General features: G+C 41.5%; 1 protein-coding gene across 2 annotated transcripts; it reads left to right on the top strand.

The window, feature by feature from the left end:
- The first annotated feature begins 3,455 nt into the window (after window positions 1-3,455).
- arl13b (ADP-ribosylation factor-like 13b) lies at window positions 3,456-21,100 on the top strand. Of its 2 annotated transcripts, none has more exons than XM_080878452.1 (10): window positions 3,456-4,021; window positions 15,061-15,131; window positions 15,209-15,458; window positions 16,534-16,639; window positions 16,818-17,020; window positions 17,402-17,516; window positions 17,627-17,774; window positions 18,337-18,459; window positions 19,468-19,536; window positions 20,265-21,100. In XM_080878452.1, the coding sequence occupies exons 1-10, from the start codon at window positions 3,963-3,965 to the stop codon at window positions 20,276-20,278; spliced, it is 1,158 nt and encodes a 385-aa protein (XP_080734578.1). In that variant the 5' UTR covers window positions 3,456-3,962; the 3' UTR covers window positions 20,279-21,100. The 2 variants fall into 2 exon arrangements, with proteins under 2 accessions (XP_080734578.1, XP_080734577.1); XM_080878451.1 differs by having other exon boundaries at window positions 20,124-21,100.
- Window positions 21,101-23,229: the final 2,129 nt, after the last annotated feature.

Raw genomic sequence — 23,229 nt, 5'->3', positions numbered from 1 at the left:
AGTTATGAAATTAAACAATAATCTCAGCTTAACTGATTTGCTTGGGAACGAATACAAAACTAAAATAAACCAAACATAACCTGTTAGATATCACCTATCACCCGTGTTTAACCTTCACTGAGAGGCGAGGATCAGGAAGGGGTACCATGGGCTCTGATCACCCGGTCAGCTGACAGAGGGTGAGGGAAGCTGTCTGTTATGCTAACAGGACCTGACAGCTATGAAAAAATGTAATTATTTTTGCAAACAGGCTCTCAATAAACCAGCCAGATATTCATTTTCGTTCAGACTATGCCATTACATTTTTACCTTAGAAAAACAACTAAAAAATGCATTTGGTGACAGAAAAATCATGTTCCAAAACTGTACTTACAGTTTGAGGGCACTTTCGCAGTGGTGGAGGAAACAGCTGATGTGATTTTATTCCAAATGCATTCTGGGAAACCTGCCAACCCCATGTCCACTGGATCAATCCATTTTCCAAAATCAGTCTGCCAGAGTAACCAGATGTTAGCAACTGTTGACAAGCTGCAATGATTGTTTATTTTATTTCATGGGGTGCACTGAAGCACAAGAACCAGGAAATAATAAATTAAATAGTGAAATAAATAGTTTTGTGTAAAGACTAATACGTTTTAAGTTTTTAAAACAATATTTTGAGGCAATTATTTAATTATATATTTTCATTTTAATTAATCAAAAACACATTTACATAATTAATAGATTTATTTATACATTTATATATAATTAATGATTAATTGCCAATTTTAATTATTTAAAACATGTCAGATTAATTATTTACTGACATTTTATATTATTTTGTTTTAGCATTCTTAAGACTCAGTTCTAGAAAACTGAGTGAAAGTTTAAAAAGTTTTATGAATGATAGTCAGTCAGTGGAGGTTTAGGTCAACTCAAATGCAATGAGCCGAAGGTACTCTTTCCATCTCTGTCCATATAAAACATGAAAAATATTTTCAGGTTCATTTTAAAACATAACACCTCTGTGGGGCATAATGTGCTGAGAGGAAGAAACTTTGATCATTCATAAATGAAATACATTTGCAACCCACCAAACTACTATAAGCATAGATGGAAGGTAAAGTTTTTTTATGGTGCTGGTGTTGTCTGTATACAATTCATGTTTTCTGCTTCAGTATCTGTTGCAACAACTGTTGTACTCCTGTATTTGGATTTCAGGAAACATGCATGGATGGATCATCTCTTCAAGTAAGACTTTTCTTAGGCAGCGTTCACTATTGTAAACCACAGCCAATCAAATTGCAGGACATTGCCTCCGTGTGTGGGAAGAGGGAAGGGTGGATAAAAATGCTTTGCAGTCCCAGACATCTGGTCACCCTACAGCAATGAACAGCATATTGTTTAAAACCCGATTCATCTGAGCCCAATCTTGCATTCATAAAAAAATCAAAACAGATCTTATATATTAAACATTTTTTACATTTAAAACCAGGCAGGGAAAGGAACTTATATTAAAAGAATGCCAGATTTTTATGCCTTCCTTTTTAAAAATTTTTTTATTGCAAATATATTACTTTGAATAAAAAACTGGGTTCATTCAAAGTGCAGAAGAGGTGGGGGGCCTCCAATCTGGCCCACTACATGCTTTGGAATATATGAAGGACATAGATTTTGAACTGTTAAGTGTATTTTCACAAGTTTTACAGCTTTTCCTATGAATGTAGAATTACCCCATTACCACTGTCCTTCATATTACACCACAGTAATTAAGTAATAGATAAACAGCTAAATCATTTTAAATGACATTTTTTTCCACTATTGACTAAAGAAATGGGTTTTTTACACCGGGTCAATGGTAAAAATGAATGAATTAATAAAACATTTCTGTGAATTAATGATTTTTTTTTTTAACTGAAATTTTCACCAGTCGCTGCCTGGTTTTTCCATTTCAAAGCTCTTTGTCTGGAGCTGCACTGGATCCCAGTAAATGATTACTGTGGCTTTATGAGAGCAGCAGACACATCTCATAAAAATTAAGCTGAAGTTGTCTTGGAGGAGAGGGAGGGAGGGATGGATGGAGGGAGGGAGGGAGATGATGTTTCTTCAGACAGGCTCTCTAAAAGACGTGCTTTCCTCATTGTGTCTCACTCCTCCGACTGCAGAGTCACCAGCGAGTACTTGCCGAGATGAACTGGGGCAAATAACTCAGCCTCGGAATAAATAAAGTGCAATCCATCTTTCCTTAAAAGACACTTGACATTCAGTCTAACAGCAAAACAGCCCGCTAACTCAGCCCGGGCGAGCTGGAAAAATCTAATAAACTTTGTGCTTTGGCAGAATGAAGGGAATTGGTAACTGATGGAGCAATAGGAAATAATTTGTCTTTAAAAATACATCTCACCGTGTCTTGGTTTGTCTTTGTCTCCTTTTCTCACTCAGCTCAAGAGAGTCCATTCTGGTGATATGAAACAAAATTTTGGGGGGGAAAGCTCAGGTACAGTGGATGATATCAAAAAACTAATAAAGGGAGCCAGTAGAGGGAGGCAAGATGATATTAGAAGAAGTATTAGGAAGACATCTGATATTTCATGACAAATACAAACTGCTTAATTAATTTTGTGCTGTTTCACACCTTTTAGCTTGTGTGTTTATGGTGAAATGTGATTTTTAATACATATTTGCTGATGTAGAAATGTTTAATCTGGTTGATTGGAGGGACTTTGATGAATGAGGTCAAGACATTTGTTCTATTCGTTACCTATTGGTTCACCTCATCCTCATTCGCATCACCTGTTTTCTTAACCTAGCTTCAGCAGCTCTTCTCATATCTTCATGGTTTGGCTCCTCAGCTTTATCCCTCTGTATGTGGTACAGCTCTGCATATCAAAATCAGTACCAGTATACCTCTTCTCCAGTCCTCAGGCATTCTCTCACTTTCCAAGACTGTGTTAAACAATCTGGTCAAAAAGTCCACTGCCCACCTCCTACACGTCTCCATACCTCCACAGGTATGCCACCAGGACCAACTGCTTTTCCAGTCTTCGAACTTTTCATAGCTGCCCTCAGCTCCTCCTTATAACCCCCTGAGCTTTTTGATTCACCAATGTTCCTCCATCCATCCCCTTCTCTTTCTCATTTTCTTCAGAGAGCATAACACAGAGCAATTATATTATTGTTAATAATAATAATAATAATAATAAGTAGTATTATTGCAGAGCAATGTAACTCATGGGCCTAATTTAAATGTACTAGCTGTGGTCAAAGGAGCTTGCAAAGAAAAGCGTCTGGACTTCTTTAATTAAGTTGCTTGAACTGTGGACACACTTTTCCAGCTAATTAAATACTAAAAAAATAACAACAAATTATTATTATTCCTCGGCATTATAGCTGTAGTAGGTTATTTGATTGGTCACAATTGTAACGAGTGCGCAGGCTCGGAATCTGCGCTGGCGCTGATTTGTTGATGACGGAAGATGACGAAGGCACGTCCGCAGCCTAGCAGCAGAAAAGACGGCGTAAACAAAGCAGACTGCTAGGAATCGGCTAACGCTAAGTAGCGAATATTTCAGTAGTAAAATACTCAGTATTTATGCGCTTGGTTACAAACGAGCACATTTTATTGGTGAGTAGGGCTCAGATGTAAGTGGTAAACGACTCACGTATTTGCGGACACTACAAACTAAACGATACTACAAATACCGTTATTGCTAACTACATTAGCTTTGGCTAGCCTCGTTTAACGGGATGTTCAGCTTCTGGAAAATAATGTCTTCCAGCCTAATATTTATCGAAAACACACGGTAACGACTAAATTATTCACCGACGTAAGTTGGGTGAGGCATTTAAAAGCTAAACGTTTACACTTTGATGGGTTAGTTCGCCATGTAGCTAGTTTAGGTTAAGAGTCGATGAGCAGGGCTGGATAGTGGAGTGTCGCTGCCCACCTGGACCACCACTCAGTCATTCGGACCCGGACTGCGATGTTTAGCCTGATGGCGAATTGTTGCAACTGGCTAAAACGCTGGCAGGAGCCTGCAAGGTAAGTTAGGTCACGATATGATGCCCCAAAATCAGTGCTTCACACTCCGAAATCACGGACAGCTTCAACCTGTTGAGGTGCTTCGAAAAGTGGAGCTGCTCGTTGTTATACATTCAGTTCGTTTTTCAGTGAAACAGTAAATGAGATACTATCACCGACACATCACACGCCATAAACCTTTTAATAAAGCTGAGACAGTTCTGTATTTGCAGTTTTGTTAGTTTATGACATAATCCATTAAAGTTAGCTTAAAAAAAAATCCCCTCTAGCTTTTTATTTCTTGCAGAAGAAATGGCCTTTTTTATTTTTCAAAGGCCATTAGATCTTTTATCTTGTGATACTGAAGATGCAGTTTTTCTTCTAATAAATAAGTAACATAAAACAACTTTTAAAGTTAAAATAAACCAAAGAATTCATACAGTGTGGATTTCAGGCTTTGTTTTATAGTGTTATAGCATTTCTACCTAAGTATTACATATTTATTTTTTCTATCAACGTGTTACTCTATATCAGAAGATCACACCACATCATTTATTTTATTACCATGTAACATTTTTGTTTTATTATTGTAGTTCCTCATTTAACCTCCTATATCTATATATGTATGTATGTATGTATGTATGTATGTATGTATGTATGTATTAGGGGTGCAACGATACACAAAATTCACGGTTCGGTTCGATACTTTGGTGTCACGGTTCGATATTTTTTCGATACAAAATAAAATGTTCATGCCTTTTTAATTTGTCATTTATTAAAATTATAAATATATATTTTAACTCAAAAGTACAGTTTTTAAATTTAACCCTAACCCTTGTGCGTGTTTTTTATTTTGACAGTGAATGCGCACCTGCGGACCACTTATGTGCACCCCTGGTTATTTAGCTCATCATATCGCAGCCACAAATTATTTTGTCCATGAAACCATAAAGCTGCACTTTCTTTTTGCCTTCTAGTCTGATTTGTCATAACTTTTCCGTTTTGCGGTAAGCTTTTCTTTGGCTGTCATTTCTTCACCCTGACCTGTCTTATTTGGCTCAGCAGAACTGAAATATATATCCTGCTGCTTTTACACACACACACATAACGGTCAGCGATTCTCTGCGCAATCAACCTATCACATGTTTAAGCTTGCTGCGGGAGATTTCACTTGTCATGTTTGCATAGTAAGCTAACGATTAATAAGACAATGTCGGAGGAATTGGTGCACAAATTATCATCACTCACCAATCAGTACTGTCGCTCTCTATACACAGTTCACGCGATTGCAAAGTGAATGCAAAAAAACCAAGCGCAAATTCAAACGCGATTTCAATATGTCACATATTGACAGTGGCTCACCGATGCCAATGACATAATTACCCAGCTACATTTCTGAAAGAATGCAAAAGCATTGACATATATTTTTCCTTCCTACAATAGCCGGACGGGCAGGGCAGAGATAGATTTTGGTAGCCCGACTGAAAAAAATCGCTGGCCCCGGGACGTCGGGCTAGCGATATTGCGAGCCCTGTATCTGATTGAGGAATCACTCATCTTTGGAAAAGAGAGTTTATTACAGAGAAATGGCTCTTTCCAAAATAAAAGCTATACTATCCGCTTCTTCTGGGCTATATTCACAGCAGCATATTAAACATATCAGGTCCCCATAAGGAGGATCATGTGCTAACGGCTGTCTAAATGACTCGGCTAAAGTTTGTAGCATGCATGCTTGTTGTTTTTGTCTTTGCACTAGGATGATGTCGGCGTAAATGTGCAGTCATATTCGTTGTGTTCCCACTAGTGCTTTCAGGTTAACCTCGTTAAAATGACCTTAACGCCACAACACGCTAGGGCTGCTCGATTATGGCAAAAATGATAATCACGATTATTTTCACTGAAATTGAGATCACGATTATTTGACGATATTTATTTAACCCTTTAAGACCTACTATAGAACCAAGTCCACCAGAGCTTATATTATTTTTTTTACATGCTGTAGTGCCATTTGTGGGAGCATTTCAAGTTGCTATACATCAATACAACTGTTATAGCCCATATTTTAATAATATGTATGCATTAAGTCCATAGTAATTACATAAATTGCAAAAAAGTGCAATAAACTACAAAAAAAATTTAAAATCGCTTTTGTTTTGTTTACATATATTTCTACTTGGAGAAATTTAAGAGGTTTATCCCTCAAAACTTTAAATACAATAAAGTTGCAAAAAATAGTTTCCCACCACAGGAAATTTATTTTGAGTGTCTTCATAGTTTTATTTTGGAGATACAGCAATTTTTATATACTGCAGGAAAAACAAAAAACAATCCTATGATGCAAATTTGCAAAGAAAACAGCATGTGCATCATTTCACTGTGGGAAGTGTTACGAACAGCTGATAGGAACGGCAAAGCGTGTTTCTGGAATATTATGTTTTTGTTCCTGCAAGCGCTTTTTATGCAATTTTTGCAAAGCTATATGTGGAACGAAACCGTGACCGAGGACAAGCTGATGGCATAAGATGTAAGTACAACTCCTCCGGTTTCATATGCAAAACAAATTATTGCGCTAGCTTACACGGTTCAGGTTCTACAGGGTTACGCAAAATGGAGCGTGCTGCTCTGACCGGCTTTAAAGGGTTAACAATGACTTTTAAAAAATAATATAAAATAGTGTGCAACACCACTGAAGTTTTTTTTTTTTTTTTTAAACTCTTTTCAACCAGCGGCAGTCACTCTCCTCTCCAAATAACTTCTGCTTAGCTTTCCGAGCTTCCCTCGGGTCCTCTTAATCAGCGGTCTCCAACCTTTTTTGCGCCACGGACCGGTTTATGCCCGACAATATTTTCACGGACCGGCCTTTAAGGTGTCGCGGATAAATGAGGGAGGGGCTAATAATCGGCTCAGTCATTTTTAATGATCGTTGAAAGCCCAGATCGTAATCGTGATTAAAATTCGATTAATTGAGCAGCCCTACAACACGGCAAATCTCCGTTAACGAGCTACCCCTGATAGCCCCGTGCATGGGGCTAGACGGCCAACATGTTAACGAGCTAACTGCACTAACACACTAGCTCCCACCCATGTAATTGAGCATTGCGTGGCACATCCAACATACTGTTTTACTTTAGTCCATGACGCGCTTACCTTCAGGGTCATATGTCACATGAAAACCAAAATAATTCCAAACGCCAGATCTGAATGAGGGTGGGGGAGGTTCAATTTGCCATGTTGCAAGGAGAGCTTAACTTCTGTCTGGCTAGCTTGCCCTGCGCTCTTCCTTCTGACGATGCTGTCTGTGTGGAGCGCTCAGTGGATCTGCGCTCGACAGTGCAGCCTAGGCGGAGTAGTCGAACGCAGATTCACTGAGTGCTCCACACAGACAGCATCGTCAGAAGGAAAGTTGATAAAATAAATTGCAAATGTTGTATTGTTCGATACATATGCGTACCGAACCGAAAGCACTGTATCGAACGGTTCAATATCGATACGAATATCGTTGCACCCCTAATATGTATGTATATATGTGTGTGTGTATATATATATGTGTGTGTGTGTGTGTGTGTGTGTGTATATATATGTGTGTGTGTGTTAGGGCTGGGCGATATATCGAGTTTTTTAAAAATATCGATATATTTTCATACGAGATATAAGATGTGACAATATCGTTTATATCGATATAGTCTATGTTACGTTATAATTATACTTGTGGAGCCGCAGGTTTGCCTCTCTTTCGTCCACTTTTGTCTCTACGCAGCGTTACTCTGCCTCGCCTCTCCTTCACTGAACACAACTCCGCCTCCCCCATAGCTTCACCTGCAGGCAATGACAAGATGAAAGCGGAAAATCTCCGTTAGCGAGTTACCGCGGATGGCCCCGTGCGTGGGGCTGGACGGCGTCAACGTGTTAGCGAGCTAACCGTGCTAACGAGCTAACCGCGCTAACGACATGCAGCCCGGAGGAGCTGCACGGCCTAAAATCCTTTCATTTTCTCAAAACTCGACAGTGCGCCTTATGTATGAATTCTGGTTGTGCTTACTGACCACGAACCGATTTTATGTGGTACACAGCGCTCAGCAATCTGTCAAAAAATGTTTTAATATGACTTTGCTAAGCTACGGAGCTGCATGGCTTGATGTCGGAGGATTACGGCTACCGGGGAGGAGCCTCGCGGAGTGATACGTACTGTGTGTGTATAAGGACCACAAACGGCACCTGTTCAGAGACGTGGTGCAGCTGTGAAATCTGTCTCTTTGTTATTATGCTCAGCGTCTATTAGTTTACATTTTGACTGCACAATTGTGAGCTTTTTGTTATGCACAAAAACAACATTTTCTTTTATTTATGGACCATGATTATTTAATAAATGCTGATAATTTATTTTTGAGTAATTTCTTCATGTACATCTATGCTGTATGTAAATAAAAGTGCCCGTGTGACATCTGGGACACAGTGTGACTAAGAACTCTCTTTTTGTTCTTAACTTATGGCTTTAAAAAAAAAATCGAGATATATATCTTATATCGCCATCCAGCTAAAAAATATCGAGATATGAATTTTGGGTCATATCGCCCAGCCCTAGTGTGTGTGTGTGTGTGTGTATATATATATATATATATATATATATATATATATATATATATATATATATATATATATATATATATATATATATATATATATATATATATATATATGAGACAGATAAATATGAAGGCATGCCGGCTCGGACGTCGCCCGGATCAACAAGGTCCGCGTCAGGTGTTGAGGAACCAGGGCACCCTGACGAAAAGTGGGCTACTGGAACAAGAAGGCATCGGTGGGCAAGAGACGAAAACAGGGCGTTGTTGGAATGCTACTATGCAAGTAACCCCGGCGGAAGGGGCTACATGAATAGGATGACGGACCTATGGATTCTTCGATACCCAACATCCACAATGACGGCGAAACAACTAGTAGCTCAGTGTTCCAACATTCGAAAGAAGGGACTGCTCTTACAGCTAGAGATTGACGAGGTACAACACAAATGCTACGGCAAGGAGGACCCGACCCCCACCCGAGATTGGGTACATAGCCCCAAGTGCGCTAACAAGCTGATCTACAATACGGCAGCAGTGATCAGTGAGATGCTTGGCTACAAGTTGAACAGCCACAAGGGGCAGTACCCTCCATGGAGAAGGAGGCTAGAGGGCAAGATCAAAGTAGCACGGAGGGAGGTTAGCCAACTAACGGAGTTGCAGAAAGGTGCGACAAAGAAGGTGCATAAGAAATACAGCAAGCTGTCCATACCTGAGGCCTTGGAAACTGCCAAGCAAAGACTCACAGCCTTGGCCAGCCGCTTGTGGAGGTACACCAGAGAAAAAGGTGTACTCTCAGTGGCAAGGGAACAATAATAAGAGAACAGCACCACCAAGGCTGGAGATGGAGCAATACTGGAAGAGCATATGGGAGAAGGACGCAACCCATAACGGCAATGCTCAGTGGCTAGTGGATCTGAGGGCAGACCACAGCGACCTCCCTGAACAGGGTCCAGTAACCATCACAGTGGCAGATATCCAAGAAAGGGTCTCCAGTATGAAGAGTTGGACAGCACCAGGGCCCGACATGGTTCACGCCTACTGGCTAAAGAAGCTGACTGCACTCCACGAGCGTCTGGCAGCACAAATGAACCAGCTGCTAGTTAACGAGAGACACCCGGAATGGCTAACCGAAGGTCGGACGGTCCTGATCCCCAAGGACCCCAAGAAGGGACCGGTCCCCTCCAACTACCGACCAATAACCTGCCTCAGTACTACATGGAAGCTCCTGTCAGGCATCATATCGGCTAAGATGAACAGGCACATGGGTCAATACATGAGTGGGACACAGAAAGGAATTGGCAAGAATACCAGAGGCGCAAAACACCAGCTACTGGTAGACAGAACAGTCAGCCGAGACTGCAAGACCAGACTGACCAACCTGTGCACTGCCTGGATTGATTACAAGAAGGCCTATGACTCAATGCCTCCAGATGGGGATGTGGCGTACAACACTAGAGGCCAACTCCAAGCCCATAGCACAAGTCACCATCAAGTGCGGGATCTACCAAGGAGATGCTCTGTCCCCACTGCTGTTCTGCATAGGCCTGAACCCCCTCAGTGAGATCATTAACAAGGCTGGCTACGGATACCGACTACGGAACGGAGCAGTTGTCAGCCACCTCCTGTACATGGATGACATCAAGCTGTATGCCAAGAGTGAACGAGACATCGATTCACTGATCCACACTACCTGGCTATACAGCAATGACATTGGAATGTCGTTCGGACTGGAGAAGTGTACTCGGATGGTAACAAAGAGAGGGAAGGTAGTTAGAACTGAGGGGATTGAACTACCAGAAGGCAACATTGCAGACATAGAGGACAGTTACAAGTACCTGGGGATCCCGCAGGCAAATGGGAACCATGAAGAGGCCGCTAGAAAGGCTGCAACCACCAAGTACCTGCAGAGGGTCAGGCAAGTCCTGAGGAGTCAGCTGAATGGTAAGAACAAGATCCGGGCCATCAACACGTACGCCCTGCCCGTGATCAGGTACCCTGCTGGGGTAATAGGCTGGCCAAAGGAGGAGATAGAAGCCACTGACATAAAGACAAGAAAGCTCCTTACCATGCATGGAGGGTTTCACCCCAAGTCCAGCACCCTGAGGCTGTACGCTAAGCGGAAGGAAGGGGGCCGGGGACTGGTGAGTGTCAGCACCACAGTCCAGGATGAGACAACGAACATCCAAGAATACATTGGGAAGATGGCCCCAACTGACCGAGTGCTCAGTGAATACCTCAGGCAGCAGAAACCCAAGAAAGAGGAGGGAGACGAGGAACCATCATGGAAGGACAGGCCCCTGCACGGTATGTACCACCGGCAGATAGAGGAGGTGGCTGATATCCATAAATCCTACCAGTGGCTGGACAAAGCTGGACTGAAAGACAGCACAGAGGCACTAATCATGGCAGCACAAGAACAAGCTCTGAGCACAAGATCCATAGAGGCTGGGGTCTATCACACCAGGCAAGACCCCAGGTGCAGGCTGTGTAAAGATGCCCCTGAGACAATCCAGCACATAACAGCAGGGTGCAAGATGCTAGCAGGCAAGGCATACATGGAACGCCATAACCAAGTGGCCGGCATAGTGTACAGGAACATCTGTGCCGAGTATAACCTGGAAGTCCCGAGGTCAAAATGGGAGATGCCCCCAAGGGTGGTGGAGAATGACCGAGCTAAGATCCTGTGGGACTTCCAGATACAGACGGACAAAATGGTGGTGGCTAACCAACCGGACATAGTGGTGGTAGACAAAGAGAAGAAGACGGCCGTAGTGATCGATGTAGCGGTTCCGAATGACAGCGATATCAGGAAGAAGGAACACGAGAAGCTGGAGAAATACCAAGGGCTCAGAGAAGAGCTCGAGAGGATGTGGAGGGTGAAGGTAACGGTGGTCCCCGTGGTAATCGGAGCACTAGGTGCGGTGACTCCCAAGCTAGGTGAGTGGCTCTAGCAGATCCCGGGAATAACATCGGAGATCTCTGTCCAGAAGAGCGCAGTCCTGGGAACAGCTAAGATACTGCGCAGGACCCTCAAGCTCCCAGGCCTCTGGTAGAGGACCCGAGCTTGAAGGATAAACCGCCCGCAGGGGCGTGCTGGGTGTTTTTTTTATATATATATATATATATATATATATATATATATTAGGGGTGCAACGATATTCGTATCGATATTGAACCGTTCGATACAGTGCTTTCGGTTCGGTACGCATATGTATCGAACAATACAACATTTGTAATTTATTTTATCAATTTTCCTTCTGACGATGCTGTCTGTGTTGAGCGCTCAGTGAATCTGTGTTCGACTACTCCGCCTAGGCTGCACTGTCGAGCGCAGATCCACTGAGCGCTCAACACAGACAGCATAGTCAGAAGGAAGAGCGCAGGGCAAGCTAGCGAGACAGAAGTTAAGCTCTACTTGCAACAGGCAAATTGAACCTCATTCAGATCTGGCGTTTGGAATTATTTTGGTTTTCATGTGACGTATGACCCTGAAGGTAAGCGAGTCATGGACTAAAGTAAAACAGTATGTTGGATGTGCCATGCAATGCTCAATTACATTGGTGTGAACTAGTGTGTTAGCGCAGTTAGCTCGTTAACGTGTTGGCCGTCTAGCCCCATGCACGGAGCGATCGGCGGTAGCTCGTTAACGGAGATTTGCCGTGTTGTGGCGTTAAGGTCATTTCAACGAGATTAACTTGAAAGCACTAGTGGGAACACAACGAATATGACTGCACATTTACGCCGACATCATCCTAGTGCAAAGACAAGTGGAAGCAGACAAAAAAAACAACAAGCATGCTACTAACTTTAGCCGAGTCATTTAGACAGCTGTTAGCACATGATTGTCCTTATGCTGCTGAGAATATAGCCCAGAAGAAGCGGATAGTATAGCTTTTATTTTGGAAAGAGACATTTCTCTGTAATAAACTCTCTTTTCCAAAGATGAGTGATTCCTCAATCAGATACAGGGCTTGCAATATCGCTAGCCCGACGTCCTGGAGCTAGCGATTTTTTTCAGTCGGGCTACCAAAATCTTTCTCTTCCCTGCCCGTCGGGCTATTGTAGGAAAAATATATGTCAATGCTTTTGCATTCTTTCAGAAATGTAGCTGGGTAATTATGTCATTGGCATCGGTGAGCCACTGTCAATATGTGACATATTGAAGTCGCGTTTGAATTTGCGCTTGTTTTTTTGCTTTCACTTTGCAATCGTGCGAACTGTGTATAGAGAGCGACAGCACTGATCTGTGAGTGATGATAATTTGTGCACCAATTCCTCTGACATCGTCTTATTAATCGTTAGCTTACTATGCAAACATGACAAGTGAAATCTCCCGCAGCAAGCTTAAACATGTGAGAGGTTGATCGCGCAGAGAATCGCTGAGCTTATGTGAGTGAGCGTGTAAAAGCATTTCAGTTCTGCTGAGCCAAATAAGACAGGTCAGGGTGAAGAAGTGACAGCCAAAGAAAAGCTTACCACAAAACGGAGAAGTTATGACAAATCAGACTATAAGGCAAAAAGAAAGTGCAGCTTTATGGTTTCATGGACAAAAGAATTTCTGTGGCTGCGATATGATGAGCTAAATAACCAGGGCTGCACATAAGTGGTCCGCAGGTGCGCATTCGCTGTCAAAATAAAAAAACACGCACAAGGGTTAGGGTTAAATTTAAAAACTGTACTTTTGAGTTAAAATATATATTTATAATTTTAATAAATGACAAATTAAAAATGCATGAACATTTTCTTGTATCGAAAAAATATCGAACCGTGACACCAAAGTATCGAACCGAACCGAACCGTGAATTTTGTGTATCGTTGCACCCCTAATATATATATATATATATATAATTTTCTTGGTTTTTAGCGGTATTAGTAATATTTTGTTGTATTTATCCGCGACATCTTAAAGACCGGTCCGTGGCCCAAAAAAGGTTGGGGACCGCTGCTGTAGAGCCATGTAAATAAACACTGTACAATGCGGCTCTCTCTGTTAGTTATGAAGCAGCATCATACGTTTTTCCATACAAGATGATAAGAGGGGAAAAAATCAAGAGGTTTCAACATGATTGTAAAAGCAAGTATATAAACAATGTCACCTTAATAAAGAGAAGACAGAAATGTGTTTTGTACAGTGATCTGATGGCTAGTGAAAGAGATTTGTTCTGTGCTGTTTGTGTTAGCTGTTCGTTTTTTTTAAGCCATGAGGCTTTTTGTGGACCCTTTAGACTACTTCAGACCCACAGTACAAAGCAGCAAGACCAGCAAAATGTAATTGACAGTGCTTAACTCACGTGGTACGTGTGAAGGATCTCATCCTTTGGACTTAATCAGAAATCCTCACCTAATCCCGCAGCCAGGTGGTTCAGCAGGGCTCTTCAGTTTGACCTGTCACCATGAGGTATTCACAGCAGCCAGGACTGATGGCTGTGGGTTAGGGGACAGCAGGGAGACAGTGCCTCACCCTTTGTTTCTGCTTTTGGGAGGTTTATGCCGAGAGCCTACCCTGATGAAGGCCGGTTGGCTCCAGAAGACGGTTAGATGGATAGTGCAGTTGATGTATTTTCGGCGAAAGTGTCAAAGTTAAGTATGCAGCTAGGAAATGAAGAACAGGTCCTGTGTAAGTCTACAATTGAGCTTTATTATCATGTCAGCTTGCTCCGTTTCAGTGTGTGTTTCCTCAGTTTAATATTTTCGCCTGTTTCTTCCCACTTATTTATTTATGTATGCCGGGAGCTTTGATGTAAACCTCAAGATTTGGGTTATGATTACAGCATAAGCGTCCAGTGTAAGTGAAGTGCCGCGTCTCTCATTGTTTTCCTTCCTTCAGTTGAAGATAAGTGTCGTCACAGTGTGATTATGACCCTTTTTAAGCAAGTGTAGCTAATTTTGGTGCAAATCTTGCATTGCTTTCAGAAAAGTTTTTTTATGCTTGCATATGAAAATTTTCCACCAAGACTGTCAGAGCTCCAGATTAGCCTCCCAGCTGGCCACCCAGGTGTGCGCACAGCTGCACAGATGACTGATTGTGCATCTGTTTCTTTGTTTGCCAGTGTTCATTTAAGGCATGTTTTTTAAATATTCACAATGGCCACTGCTGCTGACTGCAGCTCTCTAATGGAAATAAAAAGAGGATTAAAAAACAAGACTGTGATCATTTTATTCTGCTGTTAATTTGAAGTATGCAAATTTACAAGTTCTACAGTCGACCAGGTGTTAATAAAACAATTACAGGTATTAATTGGAGTCAATCCGCAGCAATGTTGTCATGCGTTATTTGTGTCAGTTCACAATGTGACTGTTGTTGACTCACTGTCTGATTGCGTTCAGATTATAAAGTGGCTTATCTGTGGCCCCAATTGAGTCATGAGAGCTAATGCCATGCAGCCTCTTTTGCTCACAGACTCCATCCAGGCTCTGTGCAATGTGGTAGACCCGTTTGTGTGCACCTATATTTATGTTTTCCCGTTTCCTATCTTATAGGAAGGTGACTCTGGTGATGGTGGGATTGGATAATGCAGGGAAGACTGCCACGGTGCGGGGAATTCAGGGAGGTGAGAATCCAGTTTGCAGAATCATGTTTTATTGACCTCGTTGCGGATGCGTGACCTCTACCTGCTCGTGTTTTCAGACAATCCGCGGGACGTCGCTCCCACAGTGGGCTTTTCCAAAGTCGACCTGAAGCAGGGCAAGTTCGAAGTGACCATCTTTGACCTGGGGGGCGGGAAAAGAATCCGGGGAATCTGGAAAAATTACTACTCGGAATCGCACGGTGTGGTGTTTGTGGTCGATTCCAGCGACGTCCAGCGGATCCAGGAGACGCGAGAGACCATGGCTGAGGTCCTTCAGCACCCACGCATCGCTGGCAAGCCTGTGCTAGTGTGAGTTCTCTGAATAAATAACATCATTAGCTTTTGAGTAGAATTTACTTTGAGATTGCCTATGCACATGAGGGAAAACAGAACGACCAGCAAAGTGCAGAGGGTAAGCTGAAATAGATGGAGATAATAGAGAAATTGCCCAGATTTGAAGCCTCAGCCCTCGCTTCAATTTTGTTGAATGCGGGGTGCACTGCAGGTTGATTCCTGCAGGCATCTGTTTAATCAGTAATCAGGACACAACATGCTGGCTGCAGAGATGAGAGTTAAGTGTGTTTCCAGGTATGCAGAGTGCTTTAATGAGCAAGTCACAATCAGAACAGATTTCCATAAGATTTCCAGACATTGTAATTATGCACCTTGCAAAAAATTGAGTCTGATAAGTGTCCTTGGAACTACCTTACCTTTCTCTTTAATGACTGGGTGAGTTGGATTGCTTCAGGAAATGTAGTGAAAATATTAAGCTGTTTATATACCAGCCAATGGCCCATTCAAAGGGAGGTTAACTGAGGTTTGTTCGCAGCCACAATTTATGGGTATTCCTTAAATGCATCACACTGTGTGAATTAGCAAGTTGCTAATTGGCAAGTTACTGAATTACCTGTGTATAAACGAGGATACACTCTGTGTGTGTGTGTCTAGAGTTTTGGAGGACTGTTCATCCAAACAACATGATTTAGGCCTTTTGCTGGAAATCAAAGACAAAATTATATAATGTGGATTAAAAAAAACACAGACTATAGCGAGTCATCCATCTACCTTTATGAGAGTTTCAGACCATCAGATTTTGAAAAAAATGGGAACTTTTTGCTGAGCTCTCTATTATTTTGTTTTTCTCTGTCCTCTTGTTGGTTAAACTTTTCTTGCACACAGAGTGGAGCAGGTAGCACTATGCCTTGGTACTTGCAGGCCAAATATGAGAAGACCTCAAACTTGGCACTGCACTTATTTGGGTCCCCAGCTATACTGATGAACTGTTATGGAGCTAGGTGGAAACAAAACTAATGGACGGTGGAATGAACAGAGATCTGTTGATGGCCATAACCAACACGTCTTGTTTTTTCCTTTCTGTTTTCAGACTTGCAAACAAACAAGACCAGGAGGGAGCACTGGCTGAAGCTGACATCATTGAGAACCTGTCCTTAGAGAAGCTTGTTAATGAGAACAAGTGTCTCTGTCAGATTGTAAGTGTTTGTGAACTGAATTTATAGACAGAAAGTATGGCTTTGAGGTTTTTTTTTAAAACAGTGAAGATGACCTGTTAATCTAGTGGGTGCAAAGCTACATTTGCATCGGTTAAAAGTTTGTGCTGTTTTGGAGGTGATGTTAATGTTTTAACCTCAATGTACATTTCTTCTACAGGAACCATGCTCAGCCGTTTTAGGCTATGGGAAAAAGGTTGACAAGTCCATCAAGAAGGGCCTGAACTGGCTGCTCAGCAACATTGCCAAAGACTATGAAGCCATCACCGAGCGAGTGCAGAAGGACACGGCTGAGCAGCGCGCTCTGGAGGAGCAAGACAAGAAAGAGAGGGCAGAGAGAGTACGGCGGATACGAGAGGAGAGGTGAGGACGCAGCAGAAGTCAGTGTGGCAAACAAAATGTGGAAGAGGTTAAACTATAAAGTGGAAAAGTCTAAGACAGAAATTTTTTGAAGCATAACAGGAGGGAGGAGATGGTCAGAAATGTTGAGTAAAGCTCTGGGAGCAGTAGAAATGTTAAAAGGCCAAAGGTTACAAAAGTGTCTGCAAAGAGATATTTATCCCTAAATAAATTATTGCCTCTATTAGAAAAGGGCAACCTTGCTGCCAGTGACTGAACTACGAGCTAGAACAAATGCACATTTTAATCAAATGTGATCTTAGATCAATTTTTTATAAATGTGACACCGCTACCAAGGAGGAGCGTATCATTAAGCAGAAAGGTTAACATCTTATCTGTCCGCAGAGAGCGACAGGAGCGGGAGGAGGCAGAGCGAGAGGGAAGGCCCATCCAAGAAGATGAGCCCGATGATGAGTACATTCAGAGCCCCTTTCAGCCAATAGAGAGCATGATTTCTGAAGTGAGTCGTGTGTACACTCTGGGGCTGATAGTTTATTACTCTGGTTTATGTTGTTGAGACTCTAAAGTTAGAGTGCTTCAGAGAGCCCTTTACTTTCATGTTTTCTTCAGAACGAGGATAAAGAAAAGGAAAGGAAGAGGCAAAAAGAGCTGCAGGAGGGAAGGGGTAACAGCCCCAGGGCAGCCACTGATCAAGAGGAGGAGGAGGAGGAGAAGGAGCAGGGCGACATGAGACAAACACTAGAGAACAACACTCCAGGTGAGTTTCAGGACGCCCGGATCTCCCAAGCTCGGAAATTGAGTTGTTAGAACAAATTCAGTCGAAAGTTTCAGTTGAGGAAAAGTTGATTGGATGAAACGACTTTAGTTAAGTCTTCTGGCAAAGCATTCGAAAGTCTTCTAAAAGTAAGCAGAGTGCGAAACAGTTTTTATGAATACAAAAATGATCTGCCTTGATGTGCAGGGCAGAGGGGGTGTTTGAAGAGCTTCCGCTGGCAGCGTTGTTGTTCAGCTTTGCAACGAGTGAGCTTCTTTTCACTTTGAAAGTGAACTATTGAACAAGATGTTTTAAAATTTAAGAGAGAGATGCAGTCAAATTAAGCCATCTTTTTGATAATCATCTTCTTATTATGATCTAAGCTCAGAGTGCTCATAGATAAAAGGTGATTTAACTTTAAGTAGATGCATTAGAGGATGAAATGATGGCTTTGGGCATTAATTTTAACTTGCTTAGGCCCACTGTTGAAAGCTGAAAGCTGTTATAGTTAAGCTCGTGTTGAACATCTGGATTCTCCACTTGCAACACATCTCTGTTCATTCAGCCACGACAGGTGAGCAGAGCAAGAAGAAGACGAGCAAGCTGCACCTGAAGAGGAAGCACAGGGTGGACCCGCTGAGGATAGAGGACGGACCAACGGAGAGCCTCACCTCTCCTCCGCCTCCAGGTCAGTCTGTACTTCATCACATTGAGCTGCTGTTACATGCAGCTTCTCCACTGCTACCCCTCACCCTGTTGTGCAGAACTGGCTGATTGTACTAATTGGCTCAGTGAGGAAAAACGTCTGTTATGTTTCACTTCCTATTCAAGACTTTTATTGCGAAGGAACTACAGGAAATACGATATGTTTGATGGATTTGGCAGAACTTATTTTACCCATTAGCCGTACAAGGCTGGTGGGGTATTGTATTCACACTGCCATGTGGGCAGGCAGTGTGGACACCCAGGTTAACTCGAGAACAATCTGACATAGGATTTTCAAATTTATACCATAAATTTTTCCACAGTCAATAAAAATTATTTTGCACAATAAACTATGGACACTGTCACACCGACACTAACCCAAAAACAAACAAACAAAATGTCCAACAACATAATTTATTTTACTCGACAATGTGATGGAAAAAGACTTCCAACGCACAATTACAGGCACGTAATAGATGTGAACTGAGCTCAGCATGAGTCCTGGACAAACCCCCAAATATGTTCCTATATATATGAGATGTCAGAATTTTACTGCAATTCAAGAAATGGTTAATAATACAAAAATAATTACAGACAAAGACATAGGACAAGACCTAAACAAGGGCAATGGGAGCCCCGTTAATAACAAACAAAAGCGGAAGAAGGCCTTGAATGACCAAGACTGACAACAGGACCTGCTGGTTACTCTCAAATGAAATCATTATTAACAAACAAAACTGCAGAAATAAGCAGCATGCATATAAAGCCTGTTGCTTTATATTTAAGAGGTATTATAGGAAGATATTTAATACATTTTGATAGGCTGCTTTATAGCTCTAGATCACACAAATACATTGTGGTCCTGTGAGTTTTTGTTGTTTGTGTGCAACATTCGATCTTAAGGAGTGAGATAATCCGCTAGTTATGGCTTTCTTTTTCAGGATCCTTCACTGTTCTCCTCATCCCTCTCTTCTTTATTTTGTTTCTTTAGTGGGATGGGCCACGCCCAAAGTCTCTAGGCTGCCGAAGCTAGAGCCACTCGGGGACACGGGACATTCTGGTAAAGCTGTTTGTGCCGTCAGTGTTAACCGCTGTTTACGTGCATGCATTAACCACCCACCATCTGCAGTTTGTCACTAACTTGGTCTTACTCATTCACTAACTGCAGCACCTGATCAGTGTTTTCTCTACACAGTAGTGATTAAAGCTACATGGAAATAGTAGTTTTGCATGTGTTTTCCTTTTTCTTTTTTTTTCTTTTTAAGGAGGAAGCCTGGTGTTTGTCTCACAGTGTTGGCGGTAGATTTCTAAGTTGCAGTGGAAACCCTGAACTCTGCCTTGAGACGTGCGCTGACTGTTAATTAGCATCTCAACCCCACGTTGTTGTCTTTATTTTTCTCTCCCTCCTGCATCTCTCCAGGCATGTGTTTGCATGTGTTTGTGTGGATCTTTCACGGGTGCAGACATCTAAAATCAACTCAAAGACTTGTCTGTGTATTCATCTGTATTCATTTTCCTCCAGTCTGTGCAGCATCTTTCACGGTTGCTTCCATTGAGTGCTTACTTTTTTAAAAAGAAATTTGTATTTCAGGTCTCCGTGGGCGTTGCGTACTAACACAACCAAACCTTTTCTCCTTCCCTCCACAGAGTTTTACAAGAAACCTCTCCCGCCGGTCGCCAACAGGCCGAGGCCTAACGGCGATGCTCACGACATCATTTCTTAAACCCCCTTTTAGCGATTGAGGTTGACCAATCACGACTGTATTCTCCTTTCCTTTTTGTCTCAAGAGAGCGGCGTGTAGACAACCAAGCAAATAAAAGCTTGACTGCTGTGGATGCCGGAGCCGGGGACCTCTGAAAGGGCGATGGACACTAAACAGAGTTGCGACAGGAAGTCCTGCTCAGAAGCTGTAATTTGACCTCACAAATTCATTGTGAAACCCACCTGAACTGTGCATAAGACTCTGTCTTCACAAGCAAAAGCACAACTTGGTGTTGAACTCTCTCCAGCTCGTAGACTTTATATCCTTCTAATAATATCAGTGTTAGTTCGGACTTCTGTGTCAAACTCTGATGCTTTTAATCGACAGCTCCCTTTAAATATGTCTGAATAATTTATTTGTATACATGCCGCCATTAAAATAACCACACCATTTATTTTTGCACTTCTGGGTTTTTAGTGTAAAACACCATGTGGCTCAGGCACCTGAGTAATGATTTAAAAAAGAAAAAAAAAAGAAAAAGAAAAAAGGTATCGGTCTTAAGTGGCTTCTTACAGGTGAGTGCTTTAAATTGGACCTTTTGTGAAGTTGGAAACATTTCCAGCTTTTTTTTTTTTTTTTTTTACAGCACTGATGTGTAAAGAGGGCGAGTCACAGCTGGCAAGTGGATTTTGTGGAAGTCACTTTTTTTTTTTTTTTTTTTTTAAGGACTATGTTGACTTTTGATGTAAAACACAAAGAAAAGGAAAACACTAATTTAAAAACTCTTTAACTGGATACATTTATAAAGGAACTTTTTATCTACTGTTTTAAAACATGAACATTTACATGTCTACAGAGCTTTTAACACATTCTGCTGTTTACACTGTGTGTCAGTTTTTTTTTTTTTTTTAAAGTGATATTTCTCTCAAGACAGACTCGCTGCCTTTTCAGGTGGCCCTCGAGGTGTGAGCTGGTGCTGTTGGTGTCCCATCTGTTGTGGCGCGGCTGTCTGCTGCGCCCATTTTTGCTTTGAAAAAACCCCCCACTAAAATTGCATCTCGACGAGCATAATCACAAATCTGAAGCTTTGAACACTCCACTGCCCCAGTTAAGTTTGTTTTGTGTGCTGGAGGAGTTTGCAGTAGGGATGATAAGGGAAGAAGAACATACTTCTACAGCAGCACCTGGAACAGCCAGTATTGGGTCAGAACACATGAGAATATGTGCACCAGAAGTAATAAAAGAAGTATCACTTTTAAAAAAAAAAAATCCCTGCAATGTTGTATTTCAGATCTGTAGTACCATGCTCACTCTCTTTTAATGTGCTAGATGTTTTAAAAAAATAAAGATATTTTTTCTATCCAGATTGAATTTTATAATGGCAAAATAAAAGATGTTTTAAATATATTACTGAGTGACTGCAGTATTTCTCCATGAGTATTTGCACTTGTCAGGGAAATGAGTTGCCTGTTGCTGTGGAGTGTTTGTTGTTTTATTTTTAGCTTAACATTAAGAGCAGTGCATTTGACATCCAGCTCCTGCTTAGCATAAACTTCTGTCTCTCAGGCAATGCCGATAATGGCTATTATTGCCATTTTGCAGTCAGGTTTTCCCTCGTGAGGCTTGTATTTGAAGCTTCACTGTATAATACTCTGGTCTATCTGCTGTGTAGCCCTCAAACTGCCGCAATAAATAAAGAACCACAAATAAGCAAAAGATCTAGTTAGAAATAAAACTTAGATCGTCCTGTCTGATGGTACTTAATGGTACTTGATATTTAATCAAAGTTCATCATCTGATCACACTTTGACACGTCTCTAAGAACACCCTGAGGATATAAATATGGAAACATAATTATAGTATTTTATATATATATATATATGTATATATATATATATATATATTTATGTTACATGAATAATGAACTCATTGGCCACTTAGGTATTATTAGGCATTAGGCACAGAACAAAGGGATGGACATGGTTAACAACAATACTTCTGTGGGCTGTGGTGTTTAAATGTTACTTGCTTTGTACCAGGGGGCACAGATTGCAAAGAAAATGTTCCTCACATCATTACACCACCAGCATGTTCTTTACGCACCATCTGAATATGGCAGCAACTCAACCAACTCTTCAGAATTCTTGAGACTCTCATTGTCTTCCATTGTTCAACTTTTGTAAACCCCTCAAAACTTTAGCCTCAGTTTCTTTCTTTCTTTTTTTTTTTTTTTTGTTACAATAGTGACACTAAGTGTGGACTTCTGCATTCAGAGATGCTCTTCTGTATACCGTGGATGAGGTGGATCTTGTTTTTTTTGTTTTTGTTTTTTTTAGTAACTATAGCCTTCCTGTCAGCTTGACCTCTTTCATAGATATTTTCTGTATATTTTCTCTTTTTCGCACCATTCTCTCTCGAGTATGGAAGCTTGTTTCCACCACTGAAAATGATTTTTTGCCATCCATCCAGTCAAAATTTCACCAACTCAAACTTACCCCCCAAAAAGTGAAATTTCAAGTTAGTGAGCTGAATTTTTTTTCTCTTTATTAGCCAGATAGTGAAGAGCATGCAGGAAAGCAGGGAGAGAGAGTGGGGAAAGGCATGCCTCAAAGGAACCCGGGCTGCTGTATTTAAGTTTGCCGCTTATGATTTCCCTGTGAGCTAGATTGCTGCCAAGTAAGTTGAAATTTTGACTTATGGATGGATAAAAAAGTTTTTTTCTGCAGCGGAAACAAGTAAACCCTACAGATGGTTGTTGTGTAATCAGATAATCGATGTCCGCATGCCTAAATGGACTGAGCTGTTGCCATGTGATTGTCTCATTAGATACTGTGATAGTGGGCAGTTAAACAGGTATACTTATAGGAGTTGTTGTTCTACTTGTGGTTTCTACTTTTCTATTAAAGCAACAAGTGAAAAACAGTGTTTTAAAAGAGATATCACAGGAACAACTGGGCGTGACTGATACAATCAGCAGCAAACTGCTGTGGTTTTAGTACACCTACATGGTCTAAAACATGAACAACGTTCGTACTGAAGAGTTGCTGTTC

This window comes from Rhamphochromis sp. 'chilingali', assembly GCF_963969265.1.
Source record: "Rhamphochromis sp. 'chilingali' genome assembly, chromosome: 3".
NCBI lineage: Eukaryota > Metazoa > Chordata > Actinopteri > Cichliformes > Cichlidae > Rhamphochromis > Rhamphochromis sp. 'chilingali'.
This window is presented reverse-complemented; position numbering and strand designations above follow the sequence as displayed.